The sequence below is a fragment of the Equus caballus genome, chromosome 6 (genome assembly GCF_041296265.1).
Source record: "Equus caballus isolate H_3958 breed thoroughbred chromosome 6, TB-T2T, whole genome shotgun sequence".
NCBI classification, from domain to species: Eukaryota; Metazoa; Chordata; class Mammalia; order Perissodactyla; family Equidae; genus Equus; species Equus caballus.
This window is the reverse complement of record NC_091689.1, coordinates 24,217,808-24,234,062: the sequence shown is the minus strand read 5'-3', so window position 1 is coordinate 24,234,062 and position 16,255 is coordinate 24,217,808. Positions and strand designations below refer to the sequence as shown.

The following is a 16,255-nucleotide window of genomic DNA, read 5'->3' as shown; positions in this document are numbered from 1 at the left end:
ATAATAAAAGGGTCTTGTCTGGGAGGTACTGGAAAACCCAAGTCTGATGGAAGTGGCTAGAAACATCCCTGGACCCTGGCTCACCTGGGAACGAAAAGGAGCTGAGCCCCAGCTGGTTGTGCTGGGCCTGGCTCCTGAGGACACTGTGTGGTCCCTGAGGGCTGAGGTCTGCTGGGGCAGGCGCGGTGTCTCAGTTTACCCAACATTGTGAGAAAGACAACACACACCCACCTGGCAGATGTGAATACTCTGGGGCTGGGGAGGTGGTTGGCCCCCCCCGGGCCTGAGAGTGTGGTGGGCTTTTGCACATGTTCCAAGGTCTCCACTGCCCTTTCTAGAAGCCAGACTAGCCCCAAAGCTTCTAATGAGTCCTTGTTTTCCTGCGGACTTTGATGAGGCAAGACGCTGCCTTCGGCTGCTCCATCTGTTCCTTGTGTGAATTAGTCCATTAATGTCTGTCTTACATGAGAATCTCTTGAACGTTTGATGTGCGTGCTAGACATCTTCCGTTTGCCCATCCTGGTCCCTGTCTACCTTCTCCACCTGCTACCTGTCCCTGCGGGCTGGCCGCCATGAACTGTGTCAATGGCCTGTCTTCCCTCTGATTCTGGTTGGGTTTGGCCAGTGGGAGGCACTAGTGAGAGACTACGGGGTAGGAAAGAGAGGGAGGTGGGGGTATCTATTCTGCCACTTCTCCCCACTGGGCTGCAGGTGGCGGTGGCAGGGGCTGCGTTCCATCAGCAAAGACCCCGGCTCCTTGGCAGCCCTCTCCCTCCGGCTCTCCTCCTGGAGTCTGCGTCTGCTCCTTCCTTTGCCCCTGGAGGCAGAGGGATGGTGAAGGTTGCCAGCTGTTGCCAGCCCTGGGGGCCCCTTGAGTCCTTGCTGAGTTCCTGTCAGCCGGCCCACACCTTGGAAAGCACCCTTCATTTAATTGTCCCCTATGACCCAATTTGTGGGGCCATCTGTTTCCTCCTGGGGCCCTAAAGGATGCAATTGGCCTAATCCAGCGCCCTGAATAGGCGCAGTCCAGCTAATCAGACTGGGGGCAATTTGGTACCCCAAAGGGGAGGCCCAGGCCCTGGAGTGGGATGTGCTCCCCCACCCCAGGAACTGCCTCCCATTGCCATGATGGCGCACAGGAGCAGAAAGCAAGCCTTGTTCCAGGACACCACCTTGTCAACTGCCCAACTGTGAAAAAAATAAGTCCATTTTGACATATTGAGTCTTTATTTTGAAACAGCACTTAGCTGAGTAACTTCAAGAATTGTCTAGAAAACATTTCAGAAGATTTTCTTACGGAAAGATTCAAGGATCCCAGAAACCTTCATCCTCATTTTTACCCACTCCACCAGCTGGCTAGGTGTCCTCAGGTCCGGGACTCCTGCTGCCTTGGGAACAGACACTCAGGAGGCCCTGCTCTCTCTGGGCCCTGTGGGGCCAACTCCATTCCCCACCAAGAGATCCGGGCGTGAGGAGTCAGGTCTGGGAGCCCGGTGGATCTGCATCTTTGCAAGCTGGAGGGACCTGGGGATTCCTTCCTCAGAACCAGGGATGTCAGAGGCCTCTCTGGTCCCTGATGGATTCACGGAGGGCCTGTGGGCTGACCCTGGAGAGGAACCCCAGGTCCAGAGGGAGACTGGAGCTACCCAAGGCCTCTGCTGGTCAGTGCCAGGGCTGGGCCTGGAACTCCCGACTTGCAGCCCTGTGTCCCCCGATGGAGCCTGTGACAAAGGGGGAGGCCACCGAGCGCCCAGTGGGAGTCCTTTGTTGTCCCCTTGGTCACAAACTTGCGCCTCGTTCAGGAGGAGGGAGAAGGGGCAGGGAGGCTGAGCTAGCTCTGTGAGGGGCCCCCGGCTGCCCCGGGGGCTCTGGGAGAGCCCTGAGCCACCCTGAGTCACACCACGTGCTGCAGGAGGAGCCCATTGGATGCCAGCCTCGCTCAGGAAGTCATCTGGGAGTCAGCCACCAACGCACCCAAGAGGCATTCCTGGAAATCCCTGCAGGACCCCCAGCCCCACTGGGGACCTCCACTCTGAGGAAGAGCCTTGGTTTTGAAGGGAACCGCCCCTATAAACAGGGGGAATCCTGGCCAGGGAGCACCTCTTCCTGCTCACCTCCCTGGGAAGACTTTGCTGGCCCTCCCTCCCAAGTCGCACACCCCTGGCAGGCAGAAAAGCCCTCTCTCCTGGCCCCCACACCCCACATCCTTCCTTCCAGTGCCTCCCTCGGTGCTGTCCTCCTGGGAGATGTGGCACAGAAAGGGCTGGGCCTCCTGGGTCCCCAGGAGCAAGCTTTGGAAACAAGGTGCCAGCATGCAAGGCTGGGAGCAGGGAGAGATGACAGCCCACCGGAGCCGGCCCCATGTGCCTGAGGCCCAGAGAGGGGCAGCTGCTGACTATGGTCACACAGCTGTGGGCCAGGCAGAAGCAGGCCCATGAAGGCCTGGTGCTGACCCCACCCCAGGGCCCTTTGCTCTGTGCCCACCCTCTCCAACAGCTTCAGCTTCCCCGGCCAATCCGTGTCACCCTTCATTTGTGCAACTCCTGCAAAAACCACCAGTGGGACACAGCCCGGAAGGGCCAACATTCAGAGAGTCCGAGAGTTTTCACAATGCTTCCTCGGAGCCCTCAGTTCCTTCTTCTGAGGTCTCCCCTCTATACAGGCATCCTGAGGCCCAGCCCTTGCCATGGGTCAGCTAGGAGTTTGGGGTGGTGGCTGCGGAGAGCAAGGCTGTGTCCTCTGACGTCCCTGGTGGCCCGAGCCCAGCTCAAGCCCTGGAGGGGACAGTGGCACTTAGTGAACAAACAAGCAAAAATAAGAGGGGGGCCATCCCACAGGGGTGGGGGCTCTGCTGGCCCCCCCAGGTATGACGAGGAGCCGCTCAGTGCTCCTGGGCGGGGCTGAAGGGCTGCGTCCATTTGGAGATGTCCAGGAAGATGCTGGAGGCCCCGTGGTAGAGCCAGAGGCGGGGCAGGGCGCCGTGGCGGACCCAGGCGTCGCGCCCGCGGTCGTAAGCCTCCATCTCCACGTGGTAGTCGCCGTCCATGCCCTGCCAGCGGCCGCCGGTCACGTAGAGCGCGTCGCCCAGCGGCACCAGCGCACCGTTCTCATGCAGGCTGTGCAGGGACTGCACCTGTGGATGGTCAGCGGTCAGTGCCCAGTGGGCTGCTGGAGGGGGTGGCCAGGGGTGCCCTTGGGTGGCGGGGCGGGGGACAGGCAGAAAGGACAGCCAGTACTCACCCGCCATCCTGTCCAGGGCACCAGCACACCTGCTACCTGGGGACCTGTAACTCCCCCCACCTCCCCCTCCAGGACCCCACAGACTCTCCCTTTAGTGGGGAGACCCCACTGCTCCCCTCCAACCCACATGTCCCAGGGTGAAGTTGGGGACTCAGCGGGGGTGGGGGATGTGGAGGCTGGAGCTGCCTCCCAGGATGAGGACTGGGCTGGGCCTCTGACTCAGCTGCTCTCTTGGATGGGACAGATGTGGCCACAGCCCTGACAGATGCACATGTGACCCCTCGCCCCGTGGGACCCCTCGTTCTGCCCCTGCACCCCCTGCCTCGGCCCGTGGCCTCAGGAGTGCCCTGGAGAGGGACTGTGGGGTGAGGGCCAACAGCTTTCCAGAGGCCAGAGAGAGATGTGGGCACTTCTGGAAGCACCCAGGCCTGGAGAGGACAAAGGGGAGCCCCACACGGCTGGGACCCCAGCCCAGAACAGTGGCGTAGGCTGGGAGAGGCCAGGCCGAGGCCCAGCTGACAGGGCCCAGGAAGAAAGCGCCAGCCTGCCAGGGCCCGCCCTGCACCTGTTCCGACTCTGTGACGGGGGCCTCCGGTCAGCTGAGCACTGACGCCAGGGGACAGCTGCAGTCAGCCGGACCGCAGAGGCCCTCATGTTGCCTGGCTGCCCAGCGTGGCCTTCCTGGGGTGGCTCTGGAAGCAGTGCCACCTCCTGGGACCTCCGGGGACTGAGACCCTCAAGGCAGGCAAGGCGGGCCTAGGATGTCCAGCTAGTACAGAGGCCACCATGGGCTCCAGGCACTGTCCCTTCTCCTTCTCTGGAAGGAAGGTGGGGAAAGGACCTGTGGCCCCAAGGACAGGTCTTGAGATGCCCACCTCTTTTCCTGTCCCCCAGGTCTGATGGAGGAGGAGGAGGGGAGAAGCGGCTGCACTGGGGGAAATGGGACGCCAAGGAGCTGGCTGCTCCCACCTCACCCACAGCTCAGGAGTCCCCTCCCTGGCTTGATCACCCCCGGGGACAGGAGACTCACTCCCTCTCAGGCCTGGCCAGAACCAGGAAGGAAGTGCTCTTGCTTAGTCTAGCTGTCCCTGAAGCAGCCCCCGTGAGCCCAATTTTGCTCCCTGAGAAGGACAGGTGGCCTTATGCTGGGGACAGAGCACCAAGGTGACCAGCAGCCCGTGCTCGTTGGCTCTCATCTCTCCCTTCTCTGCCCGCCCCATGTAGTGACAGCCCCACATCCCCTGTCCGCAGCCTGCTCTCTGCAGAGTCAGGAGTCCTGGGGGGGTCGGGTGGCCCTGGGAGTGAGGCTGAGGCCCACCTTCTGCCACAGGTTGGCCCCTGGGTCGTACACATAGACCTTCTTGGTGTTGTCTCCGACCAAGTAGAGCGCCCCCTGCAGGGCAGCACAGCGCGGCGAGGACAGGTACTTGGGGAGGAAGGGGGAGGCGATGACGCTCCATGTGTCTGCGGGGACATAGCACAGGCCCACTGTCACCGGGGGGACCAGGTGGGGCCCCAGGGGAAGGCCCCTCTCTGAGGCTCAGGAGTGAGGCCTTGGCGGGACTGGGGGGGTTGTGGGGGCACCACAGGCCGCCCACTGCCCGAGCCTCACCAGCCTCACTCCCCCTGGGCTGGGTGGGCAGGCTGGTGCGGGCAGGGCGCCCTTGGAACCTCGTCCCCAGGTCCTCAGCAGGACTTTAGGGCACTCAGAGCCCTTGGCCTGGCTGCCACCCAGCCTGCCCCACCCTGACTCGTCGCCCCTGGGTTCTTGACCCTGGGTCCAGTCCATCTCCTGTGGAATCCTCACACCCACCCTGCAAAATGGGTCCTATTGTCATCTCCACCGTGCGGAGGATGGGATGGAGGGTCAGAGATGGGGTGGGAGGGCCACTGAGCCCAAGAGAGCCCAGCTGGGGCCAAACACTGCTACAGCACCCAGAGCCCCAGTAAGCACCCACCTGGCCTTGGGGGTCTGGGCCACGGCTCCTGGCTCATGAGGCCAGTTCCAGGTGGATGCCCCAGCCAGAGAACTTTTAGGACCCGGGCCTGGGCTTCGCCATCCCCTGGCCATGGGCACCCTGCCGCCATCCCCCAGCCCCGGCACCTCTAGGCTGGGATGGGGCTGTGGCCCTGTGCTAGCGACCCCCTTGCTTCCCTGCCTCCTCGGCCCTCTTCCCCCACTGTCCCATCCACGTCTGACCTTTGTAAGAGGCCCGGGGCCGCCTGCCCCTGCCCCCACCCCTGGCCCCAGCCCCCACCTGTGACGGGACTGTAGCACTGGAGGGCGAGCGCGTTGTACTTGCAGGCGCTGGAGCCCACCAGGTAGAGCCGGCCCTGGCAGCCGGCCGCCGAGAAATTGCTGACATACTTGAGGGCTGGGCTCACAGGCGTCCAGGTGTCCGTGTAGGGGTCGTAGCTCTCCACCTCCACCACGTCCAGAGTGGTACCTGCGGAGGTGGGAGGGTCAGGGATGCAGGGGGGTGGGGACAAGGATGGTTCCCAGACACGCAGGGTCGGAGGATCTGTAGAGGCCGCAGGGGCCACTCTGGGTGTCCCAGGAGGGAAGGGAGGTGAAAGAGGGCCCGGCCGTGCGAGATGGGTGAGTTACCACCATTTCACAGAGAGGGAAACTGAGACTCCGAGAGCGAGGGTCACACTGCCAAGGAGTGGGCACTCAGGAGTACCTGACTCCAGAATGCTCGAGGAGACCTCACAGTGAAGCCCTGCCACTCTCAACCCTCAGAGCCCAGGCCGGGTTGGAAAGGTGCTGTGGGGACCCCCAGAGGCCGCCACTTCCGGGCCTCTCACATGGTGGGTGTCCTTCCCTGGGGTGGGGGAGCTCAGTCCTGGATAGCTGTAAGAGGTAAGACCCCGGAGCTGTAGGCAACCCCCACCCCAGCCCCCGAGAGCCGGGATGTGATGTTGATGTGGACCTGCCCGTGGGAGGTTGGGCACTCCTGCTCTCCCTGGGGCCCCCCTCAGCCTCTGAGAGCCTGGGGCCCCAAGTTGTCCTGGGCTCAGGAGCTGTGCCTGCTCTTGGCGGGGGTCGGGGGGATGACATGCAGCCATTGAGAGAAAAGGGGCTGCCCAGGGCAGGTGGGGACATTTAGAAGTGGCCTCAGGGTCAGTCCATCACCTACACAGGTTGTGGGAATCTTGCTCAGCCACACGCATTTCGTTTTTCAGTATTCATCTAACCGTGAGCATCCCTGGGGTCACTTCTCGCCGTAGCCCTGGGTGTGAGGGGGATAGGGTGGGCCCTTGTGCTCAGGCTGGGTGCATGGTAGGGACAAACGTGACAGCAGAGAGACCCACTGTGGGTCCCCTTACCCCAGAGACTTCACTGAGGAGGTGACCTGGAGCTGAGGGCCAAGCCCAAGGGTCTGAGACGGGAGTGGTTCTCTCCACGGTCAGCTTGAGGCCCCAGCTCCTCATGGGTCCCCCTTTGGCGACTGACTCATGGCCCTGTTTTCTGGGTCCCCGGAGCACATCAGAGTCACCCTGGAGCTGGCTGCTGAGGCTGGTGGCTGAGCCTCAGCCCAGGACTCCCGGGTGGCAGGTGGCACAGCCTGACTGGGAGTCCTTGGGGGGGCTCATTTACCCCAGACAGCAAGCTCCTGAGGTCAGGAGTGGAGAGCTGTACCTCTGTCATTCCTGAGGCAAGCATGGGGGGTTCTCTGGTCCCTGGTGGGGGCGTTGGGGCAGGAGGCTTGTTTGTGGGATGCAGGGGCTCCCAGGCTGCAGAGAGGAGGGGAGGGGGCTCGGACGAGCAGGAGGCGCCCAGGGGGATGGGGGGGCGCCTTACCACCGATGGCATAGATCTCCCCATTGAGTGCCGCGCTGGCGTGGTTCGTACGGGCCTTCAGCATGGGGGCCACGGGCTTCCAGGCTGCCTCCGTCAGCGGGAAGCACCAGGCCTGCGTGGTTGACCAGGTGTCCGTCTTGGTGCCCCGAGAGCCACCTGCCAGGGGAGTGCTGTCATTCGGGCGCCCACCAGCCTGGGATCTCCTGACCAGTGGGGGCCGGACACCATGAGGCCTGCCCCCTCTCCCCCTGCCAGGCCTCCATGCTGCCAGACGCTGGCTGGGGTGGGACCGTGGTGGTACATACAACTTAGACATGTCCCTCTGTGCCCCATAAACAAAGGGGACAAGATCAGTGGTTTCAAACCTCCATCCGTGGAAGCTTTTTCCCCAACCAAATCTTACAAGGACCCCCAACTTCTAAGATATTTCAACTCTAAGATATTTTCTGGGGTAAATGAGCCCCCCCAAGGACTCCCAGTCAGGCTGTGCCACCTGCCACCCGGGAGCAGAGTGACACCACCCCCCCCCCCCCCCCCCCCCCCCCCCCCCCCCCCATTGCACAGTTCCTTCTGGGGAAGCCCGGGCTGCAAAAGCAGAGCAAGGCCATGCTGGGGGTCCCCGTCAGACAGAACAGGGAATGGCTCCCTGCACCCATGTGTGGACCCTGGGAGTTTAAATTTCCTCATTTTTCACATCATGGAAAGTTCTGGAAGAGCCTTGACTCAACTGTCGGGGGTTGGGTTGGGTGAAGGGGGAGAGCTGGTTCTCGCTGGAGTTATGTTCAGAGTTCAGATCGGCTGCCCTGACAAAGCCGCTGGGAGCTTGGCTCTGAGGCGGCTCTGCAGGGCCCCCGCCTGCCCACCTGTGACATAGACGGCGTTGTTCAGCGCTGCCAAGGAGAAGCCCCACTTGTGGTAGTCAGGGAAGTCCGGGAGCGCCATCCACCTCTCTGGCAGGAAGAGAGAGAGGCAGGGGGTTAGAGGGGCTGAGCTCGCTGCTGGGGCCTCCCCTCGCCCCTCAGCGCCCCTCCACCCAGTGGCTGCACAGATGTCCCTTCACCGGTGGAAGGACAAGAGGGAGCACTCAGCCAGGCGCAGTGGTTGGGGGAGACACCCAGGGGAGGTAGGGTCCGAGGCGGCCCTGGATGCTGTGTGTGCCACTGCCAGGCCTGGTCCCTGGTGGCCCCTACCTCCCCATGCTGCCCTTTGGAGCCCAGAACCCAGACTGGACACAGGACCACACCCAGGGTGAGCAGAGAGGCGGCCGAAGTCCAGAGGCCAGGTCTCACCCTGACCCTGCAGTTGACCGCACTGACCCCAGTCAGATGGGGTGATGGGTTAAGGGGCCTGATCTCTGGTCACTAGTGAGTCATAATACAAACATCATTCATTCATTCCTCATTCATTCATTCCTTCATCCCCGGCACCTTCTGTGCTCACGTGCAGCCAGGGGCGTGTAGGGGATCAGATTCAGGCCTGGCAGCAGGCAGGGTGGGTCCGAATCCCAGCTCTTGCAGGCCAGCCGTGTGGCCTTGGGCAAACCCCAGCCTCTGTTTCCTCGTCTGTAGGACGGGGTAATTCCCAGCTCTCGGGGAGGGACTGCGTGAGATGACACCTGTCTGTCACACGACAACTGCTCAGCTGATGGTGGCTGTTAGGACCACTGTGGCTATTGTGAGGGACAGAGCAATGTGCCCATGTTGGATCTGCCTTCACGGAGCTACGTGAGGTAAACTGAGGCACGAGATGAAAAAATGCTTTGAAAAAATCAAAATGAGACAAACGTGGGAATGTAAGTCCTATAAATGGACACGTTTTGGGTGTTTGTGGAAGGCTGTGAGAGACCCAGGCCTCGAGGATGTCCCCCCGGGAGACTCTGTTTATTGTTTGTGACAGTTTTCGGGACACAAAGAGCTCCTGGCCTTGTTGGGCGCCTGCCCTCTGGGCAGGGACTGCATGTCCCCCTGACTCATGTCTGTGTCACCCCAGGGTGGGGATTGCCCAGCGGTCACCAGGCCTTTGCCTGCCAGCGTCCCCCGCCCCCCCCCCAACTCCCCGCGGGGTCTGAGGGACAGCTGCTCCCAGGCGGAACCAGCAGAGCTCATCCCCTGACGTCAGCCCCAAATCCCGTCTCGTCAGCCCTGACCTGGGACAGCTGGCCTCTGACTTCCTGGAGCCACCAGCCGCTGACGCCATGGGGACGGTGGCGACCTGCCTGGGGGCCCCAGGATACCAGCCAGCCCGCATCCGTGCTTTCTGAAGAGCTGCCCGGGGCCAGCACGGCCCCTCCACGGCCCCTGCTGCCCGCCCTCTCTTCCTCCTTTCCCAAGAGGGAATGCCACCCCCCACCCCGAAGGAGAGGCCACATCCAAATGGAAGGCCTGGCCCCCCGAGCCTATTGGCATTGCATTACGACTGTGTGAGGAGCCCGTTTCACAGATGAAGGAACTGAGGCTCAGGGAGGTGAGGTGACCACTCAAGGGTGGGAATTAGAACCCCATTCGGGCCAACCCAGACCCCGAGCTCTCACCCCTCCAGGCTGCCTACATGCCCAGCTGCCTGTTCGCCTCTTGGGCCCATGGTTCCAGTGGGTGCAGAGGGGAGGGGGCACCAAGAAGAAGCAGCTGGCCAGGCTGCTCACCTCACTCGGGCCAGTGGCCCCCCGCCTGCCCACCCCAGTGCAGTCTGGGAAGCAGAGTCCTTTATCTGGGACCCCAGGACCTAAAAGACTACAGTCAGGGCTGTGGCTGGAGGGAGGTGGGCCACAGTGCCCCGCCCCCCAGCATCCCCTCCCTCTGCCATGGCCCCCAGGCTCCCCTGCAGCCCCCCGGGGAGGCCCAGGCACACCCAGGACTGTGGACTCAGGGGACCACTGCTCTCTGTGCACCTCACTCGCTCTGCCCGCTAGATGGACACAAGCCTTTCACATCGGGTGCAGGGCCTGAGCCCTGGGCGCTGGGAGGGGCTACTCACTGGCCTTGGTGTTGTAGAAGGCAAAGTTCCCTGGGTGGGGAGCCGGCTCCTCGGCGCCCTCCTCGTCCTCCTCCAGCGCCCGCCCACCCACCACCACCAGCACCTCCTCCAGCGTCTGTGTCTGCGGGAGGGCCAGCAGAGCCTGCGGGCCAAGAGGGCTAGAATCAGAGGGGCAGGGCTGCTGTCTCCCGGAGCGAGAGGCCCGGGCACTGGCAGCCCTCAAGGGCATTTTCTGGGGCAGGTGGTGGCCTGGATGCATGGGGGTGGCTGTGGGTCCACAAGTGTGCCCCTGTGTCCATGCACATGTGTGGAGTGGGGCAAGCTTCAGTGTGTGGATGCCCGTGTGTTTGTGCATGTGTGTGCATGTGCCCATGCACACATGCGCGTGGGCACATGCACATGCACACACATACACGTGGGGCTGGGGATGGCGGCAAGTGCTCAGAACTGGGAGCAGGTCCATGTGAGTCCAGAACATGAGAGCTGCTCCCCCACCAGCAGTCACTTCATGGCTTTTGGAGGCCGCTTCCCCATTTAAGCCTCCTGCCCCACCTCGTGGAGCCCAGCTCCCCCAGACCAGCACGTAGCAGGTCACACCAGGAAGGCCCTGGCCCAGCAGCAGGTGCTGGAATGGTTCCTCCCTGGTTGGTAAGGAGCCACCCCACAGAGCTCCCCGGAGCCGCATCCTACCGCCTCTCTGACCCCTCCTATGGAACCCTGGGCCGCCCGCCTCCAGCAATTACAAGGTCAACACCTAGCAAGGCGGGGCCTCCAGCCGGCTCCAGCATGAGGCTGGCCCCTTGTGCCCGGTGGAGCCCGGCGGAGCCCCATGGTGCCTGGCAGTGCCTGGCAGTGCAGGGGTTAGGATCCTGCCACCACACACCCCACTCCTGGCCTGAGCCACATCTTTGTCCCCAGACCCGGCTCCCGAGGAGTCTTCAGAGCAAGGTCCTGAGCAGGCTGCCCAGCAGCAGACAGACTCATCAACATCTTGTTTCAGGGACACCCTGGGCTGTCACTTCATCAGGACCTGCCCTGCCTGCCAGGCCCACAGCCAGCACAGATAGGAAATTGCACCCCATAAACTCTCGAGCAGCTTCCTGAGGGTCAGGTGGTGGCCGGCTGCCATGCTGTCCGTGCTCCTCGCCCTTGCACAACCGTGCCATCTTCCTGGATTGCTTGCCCTCCTGCCCAGCTCCTATTCCCCTCCTCTAAGGCCCAGATGAGGTGCTGCCGCCTCCAGAGAGCTCCCCCTGACCACCACTCCTCCGAGGATGCCCCCAGCACAGCGCTGCCCTTTCTCACACTGCTTTAGGTCTGTTTCCAGGTTTGTCCCCACCAGGCTGTGAGCTCCTTTCAGGACAAGGCTTGGCACACACAGGGGTACAGTCTGTACTTGGGGGTGAATGGTGATGCCCTCACAGTAACCGGCCCGAGGCAGGTAGACTTGTAAGCGTGGGGCCACAGTGGGGATGCCCACTCTGTACCCTCCATCCCCATGCAGGTGGGGTCTCCCTGCTCCCCACCTCACTCACCCCGTTGTGGCCCTGGGACAGGGCCGCCTGACATGCCTCTGACTCCCGGATCAGCGGCTCTGTGGCCAGTAGCTGCTGCACGCAGGGCCTGGGCACGGCGTCCAGGTGCACCAGGCTGAGCAGCTCCGGCAGGTGGGTGGCCCGGGCTTGCGGGTCATGGCGCACCCAGCGCAGCAGGGCCTCCAGCCGGCTTTGCTCTGGCTGCACCTGCAACAGGTCGCTTGCCAGACAGGTGGCCAGCCGGTCTTGGGACAGCTGCAGGAACTCGTCCTCCCGGGCTACAGCCTCAAAGTTCTCTCGCAGGAAGGCCCAGGCCTTGGCAGCCACGCCCAGCAACCCCTGCTGCTCCCCAAACTCACAGATGCCCAGGCAGTTGGTGGCGTCCAGCTGCTGCTGCAGGTAGCGGCCGCAGACCTTCTGCACAGCGGGGAAGTGGAGGCGCGCGGCTGTGCGGGTCAGGGCCTCCACGTTGCCCTGCGTGACGGTCAGCCGGCCCGTGTACACGAAGTCCACCAGCTGCCCCACCATGGCGGGCTCCACGTCCCGCAGCTCCACGCGCGCCGAGAAGCTCTCAGCAAAGTCGCCAGCAAACATGGCGTGGAAGTAGGGGCTGCTCAGTGCCAGGAGGCCGCGGTGGCAGGGCAGCTCCTGGTCCCCCACCAGCAGCGTGACGTCGGCCAGCTTGGGCTGCGAGCGCAGCCGCTGCAGGCCGTCCAGCATGTCCTGGGCATGCGAGGGCAGGTGGAAGTCCAGGTCATCCACGTTCCGCACCATGGATACCAGTGCAGCTGCAGGGGCGCCCTGTAGCCCACTCACTCGCAAGGAAGAAAGGCCCTGGTGCCCACCTGGGATCCTAGGGAGAGAGGAGAGCAGGGTCAGCCGGGGTCAGGGGGATGGTCTCATCCCCCCAGTCACCCACCCATCCAACCATCTGTCCGTAGTCCTTTCCACCCCTCGACAAGCATTGGCTAAGCATCAACCTTGGGCAAAGCACATCTCCCCTGATGCAGCCCCACAGCCCGTGAGGACGGCACAGCGCTCCCTCCAAGTCACAGTGAGGAGGTCGAGGCTCAGAGGGTGGGAGACCTACACACAGCCAGGCCATTGGGGCAGGATGGGGCCAGCAAGAGAACCCCCGCCCTGGGCTCCGAGCCTGGCTCCCCCACTTCCTAGCTGTGTCATCTTGGACAAGTGACTTGAGCCTTTTGTGCCTCAGTTTCCCTACCTGTAAAAGGGACCCTCATGGCACCCACCTCATACCAACTCTGGGCTACGCAGCACAGACCCCCTGACACACGGGGCTCCCTGTGGCCCCCAATCTCCAAGTGGCTTCCTCTGCTCCCAGAGCCGACACTGGTGGGGAGGGCTTTGGGGGCATTTGAAAGGTTTGCTGCCCACCCATCCTCACTGTCTGCATCACATGGAGCCTCGGCCTGCCGAGACCTTGCTGGGCAACCTTGGGTGAGCCACGCCCCTCTCTGGTCCCAGTTTCCTCATCTGCAGATTGAGAGGCTGGCGGCGAAGGGACTGCATGAACACGCCAACACAGTGCTCCCCACGTCATGAGTGTGGCACACGAATTGGTCACTTAGCCCTCATGACAGTCCTGTGAGGTGAGTGCCATGAGGGTCCCTCTTACAGGTGAGGAAACTGAGGCATAAAAGGCTCAAGTCACTTGTCCAAGATGACACAGCCAGGAAGTGGGGGCGCCAGGCTCGGGGGCCTTGCCCTGAACCCCCAGGTTTCACGTCGCTGGGTGTAGGTTGGTAAAGAAACAACCCAACGGGGCTTTCCGGAGGATGATTTCGCATCCCAGTTTTTGCATCGTCTGATTCAGCAGATCCTCTTCTGGGCTTATTTAATTACGTGCATGTTTATTTACGCATTTTTGATGTTTTACTCCAAGAAAGAAACGTTCTGCCAGAGGCCTTCACGCCCGTGACCCACAGTTTCCGAAAGCTGCACAGTCAGGGAATGGCCCGTCCACCAGGGGGCGCCCTCCGGAGCCATCAGAGGGTAGGACAAGGGCCAGCGCGCCCATGGGGACAAGAAGCTGGGTGAAATAAGTGCCATCAAAGTGACAAAGCCCCACAAGGAGAACCGGGGAACTCCCGAGGCCAAGGGGCGGGAGGGTCTTGCTGGGTTACTGTGAGAGCACCGCTGGCGGGAGCTTGAGGCCCCCTTCCCCGTGGGTGCCCGTCTCCATCCTGTAGAGCAGTGAGGTACCCAGGGAGCCTCTGTTGGGGCCCAAGGACCTGCCTGGGCTCATGCCCGGACAGGACAGGACAGGGGCCCCGGCTGGCATCCGTCCTGCCTGACCCGCTCCCCAGGGAGGCCCTCTGGCCGGGCAAAGGCGGCTCTGCCCTCCCAGGGGAGGACCAGAGATTAGCCAGTCGGCCGCCTCCCCCAGGCCTTGCATTCCCATCATTGTTGTGTTCCCTTTGGCCAGCTGCTGCGGCGACAGGGGCCAGCGGGCCGGAGCGCCCAGCCACCTTCCTGAGGGGCCTTAGCCGTGTCTGCGGACACCTGCCTCCCTGTAGTCCCAGCACGAGGCGGGGCTTCTGCAGGGTCTTGGAGCCTCAAGCCAGCGTCTGCCCAGGCGGGGATTCAGGAGGGCTGAGGGGCAGGACAGCAAGGGAAGGGCTTGAGCAAGCTCCGGCCGGGGACTGGACGCTGTGGCCCGGGCTGCAGTCAGAGGGTGTGGTCCAGCCTCCCCCGCCTGCCTCTCCAGCTAGGACACAAAGGAAGGCGGGCCCACGAGCCCCCCCCACCACCTCGAGGAGCCCAGCTCAACCAGGGTTGGGGGTCTTTCTCCAAACCACCCAGCGCTATCATCTCCATGCAGCTGGGCTGTCCCACTGCAGCCCACCCTGCCCTGCTGGTCCCTTCCCTGGTCTCCAGCTCCCCCTCCTGTCTGCTCCCCTCCAGAACCCCCAGACCCTACCTCTCTGTCGGCCCCTGGACCCCGGTGCTGAGCACGCAGGCCGGAGAACAGGACTGCCCAGCCGGCAAGGGGCGTACAGGCCTGCTGGGCTGGGCTGGGCTGGGCTGGGCGACCACGTGGGGACAAAAGGGTATTTTTAGCCTCTGCCTGCATCAGGAGGGAGGGATGGGCCGGTGGGGGAAGGAGAGAGGCGATGACTCCTCCGGGCTGTCTGCTCAGAGAGCCCACACTTCCCATGTCACTCTGTGTCAGGAAGGCTGAGTCCTCCCGGGACCGGGGACCGGGATGGGCAGCAGGAAGCATTCCAGGGCGAGGGCGTCAGGCTGACTGGGGTGGGGGCTGACTGCGGCTCCCCACTTCTGCAAGAGGGGGACAGTGGTGCCTGTGCGGGGGACTCAGGAGGGGACCTGTGAGGGCCCCACAGGTACTAGCTTCCCTGCGGTTGTGGACAGATACCCATGTGGCCTCTCTTTCATCTGTCAAGTGGGGAAAAGTGGCTATTATGAAGAAAGGCAGATTGGTCAGCAAAGGCTTTCAAAACTTGGGGTCTGTGGTGGCGGGGAAGTCTCTCGTGGTCAAGGGAGTGCCCAGAGAGGTGAGGAGGCACCCTGAGTGCCCACTAGTCTGGTGACAGGGCCACAGGATCCTGAGGACCCATCCCCGTCATATCGTGGCCTTGGTCTCGGGGCTGCCCTGTGTGCCTTCACCAGTCACGGGAGCCAAGGACAGCGGAGAAACGGGGTCATCTAAAAATACAGCGGTGGTGGCTGGCGGCCTCCCCTGCGTGCTGGGGTCACACGGTCACAGGGGAATCCCTCACGCCTGGGTCTGCTGGGCTCTGGACCCACAGGTCCTGACTGAGACGGGGAGTTGAGGCCCGGGGGGCCGACAGGGGGTCTCTGGACATGTCTTATGCCGTGGGTCAGAGCAGGGCTGCCCAGCCCAGGGCCTGTGGGTACAGAGGAGAGAGGCCTGCAGCCGGGAGTGGCCAGGTGGGGCCTCTACCTGTCGGCTCCTCCCCACTCTACCCATGTGGGCCTTACTGACACAACCGTTTTCTGGGTGTGCTGGGACGTGGGAGAGTCAGGGAGGGCCAGGTCCCATAGAGGCCCCGATGCCCACGAGAGACTGGCTTGATGCTCTCACGGTGCAGAGCGGCCCAGGAGGCCCCTGGGTGACAGCCCTCACTCCTGGCAAAGTAAGGTACTTTCTCAACCATATCGGGGTATCCTGACAGCTTGGGCACCTGCCTCGCCAGCACAGCCGCTGGCCCTGCTGCCTGCTGAGGAGATGGTTTGAGCTGGGAACCAGACTCTGCTCTCATGAGGGGTGCAGTCTTGTCGAGGACACCGTCGTTACTCAAGTAACTGCCATGATTGACCAGCTGATCACGAGGTCACAGGGTGCTTCCCTACTCTGCTCACCCACAGGCTCCCTGATTCCAGGCTTCCCTCCCCAGCCCAGGCCAGCCTAGTCTGGCCCAGTCATTTTCCAGCCCAGCCCAGCCCAGTCACATCCCAGTTCAGCCCAGCCCAGTCCAGTCCAGGCCAGTCCAGGCCGGTCCAGCCCAGTCATAACCCAGTTCAGCCCAGTCTAGCCCAGTCCAGTCCAGCCCAGTCATATCTTAGTCCAACCCAGCCCAGCCCAGTCACATCCCAGTTCAGCCCAGTCTAGTCCAGTCCAGTCAAGCCCAGTCATATCCCAGTTCAGCCCAGTCCACCCAGCCCAGTCATATCCCAGTTCAGCCCAGTCTAGTCC

The 16,255-nt window shown here is 62.9% G+C and overlaps 1 protein-coding gene across 2 annotated transcripts; it reads right to left on the bottom strand.

Moving 5' to 3' along the window:
* Nucleotides 1-1,208: 1,208 nt before the first annotated feature.
* Nucleotides 1,209-14,615, bottom strand: KLHL30 (kelch like family member 30). Of its 2 annotated transcripts, XM_001916528.5 has the most exons (8): nt 14,498-14,615; nt 11,554-12,406; nt 10,019-10,160; nt 7,909-7,995; nt 7,046-7,201; nt 5,499-5,687; nt 4,559-4,704; nt 1,209-3,133 (listed from the first exon to the last, which is right to left on the bottom strand). In XM_001916528.5, exons 2-8 carry the CDS (start codon nt 12,325-12,327, stop codon nt 2,882-2,884), a joined length of 1,746 nt encoding a protein of 581 aa, XP_001916563.1. In that variant the 5' UTR covers nt 12,328-12,406; nt 14,498-14,615; the 3' UTR covers nt 1,209-2,881. The 2 variants fall into 2 exon arrangements, with proteins under 2 accessions (XP_001916563.1, XP_070125737.1); XM_070269636.1 differs by lacking the exon at nt 7,046-7,201 and having other exon boundaries at nt 14,498-14,606.
* Between the last annotated feature and the right edge of the window lie 1,640 nt (nt 14,616-16,255).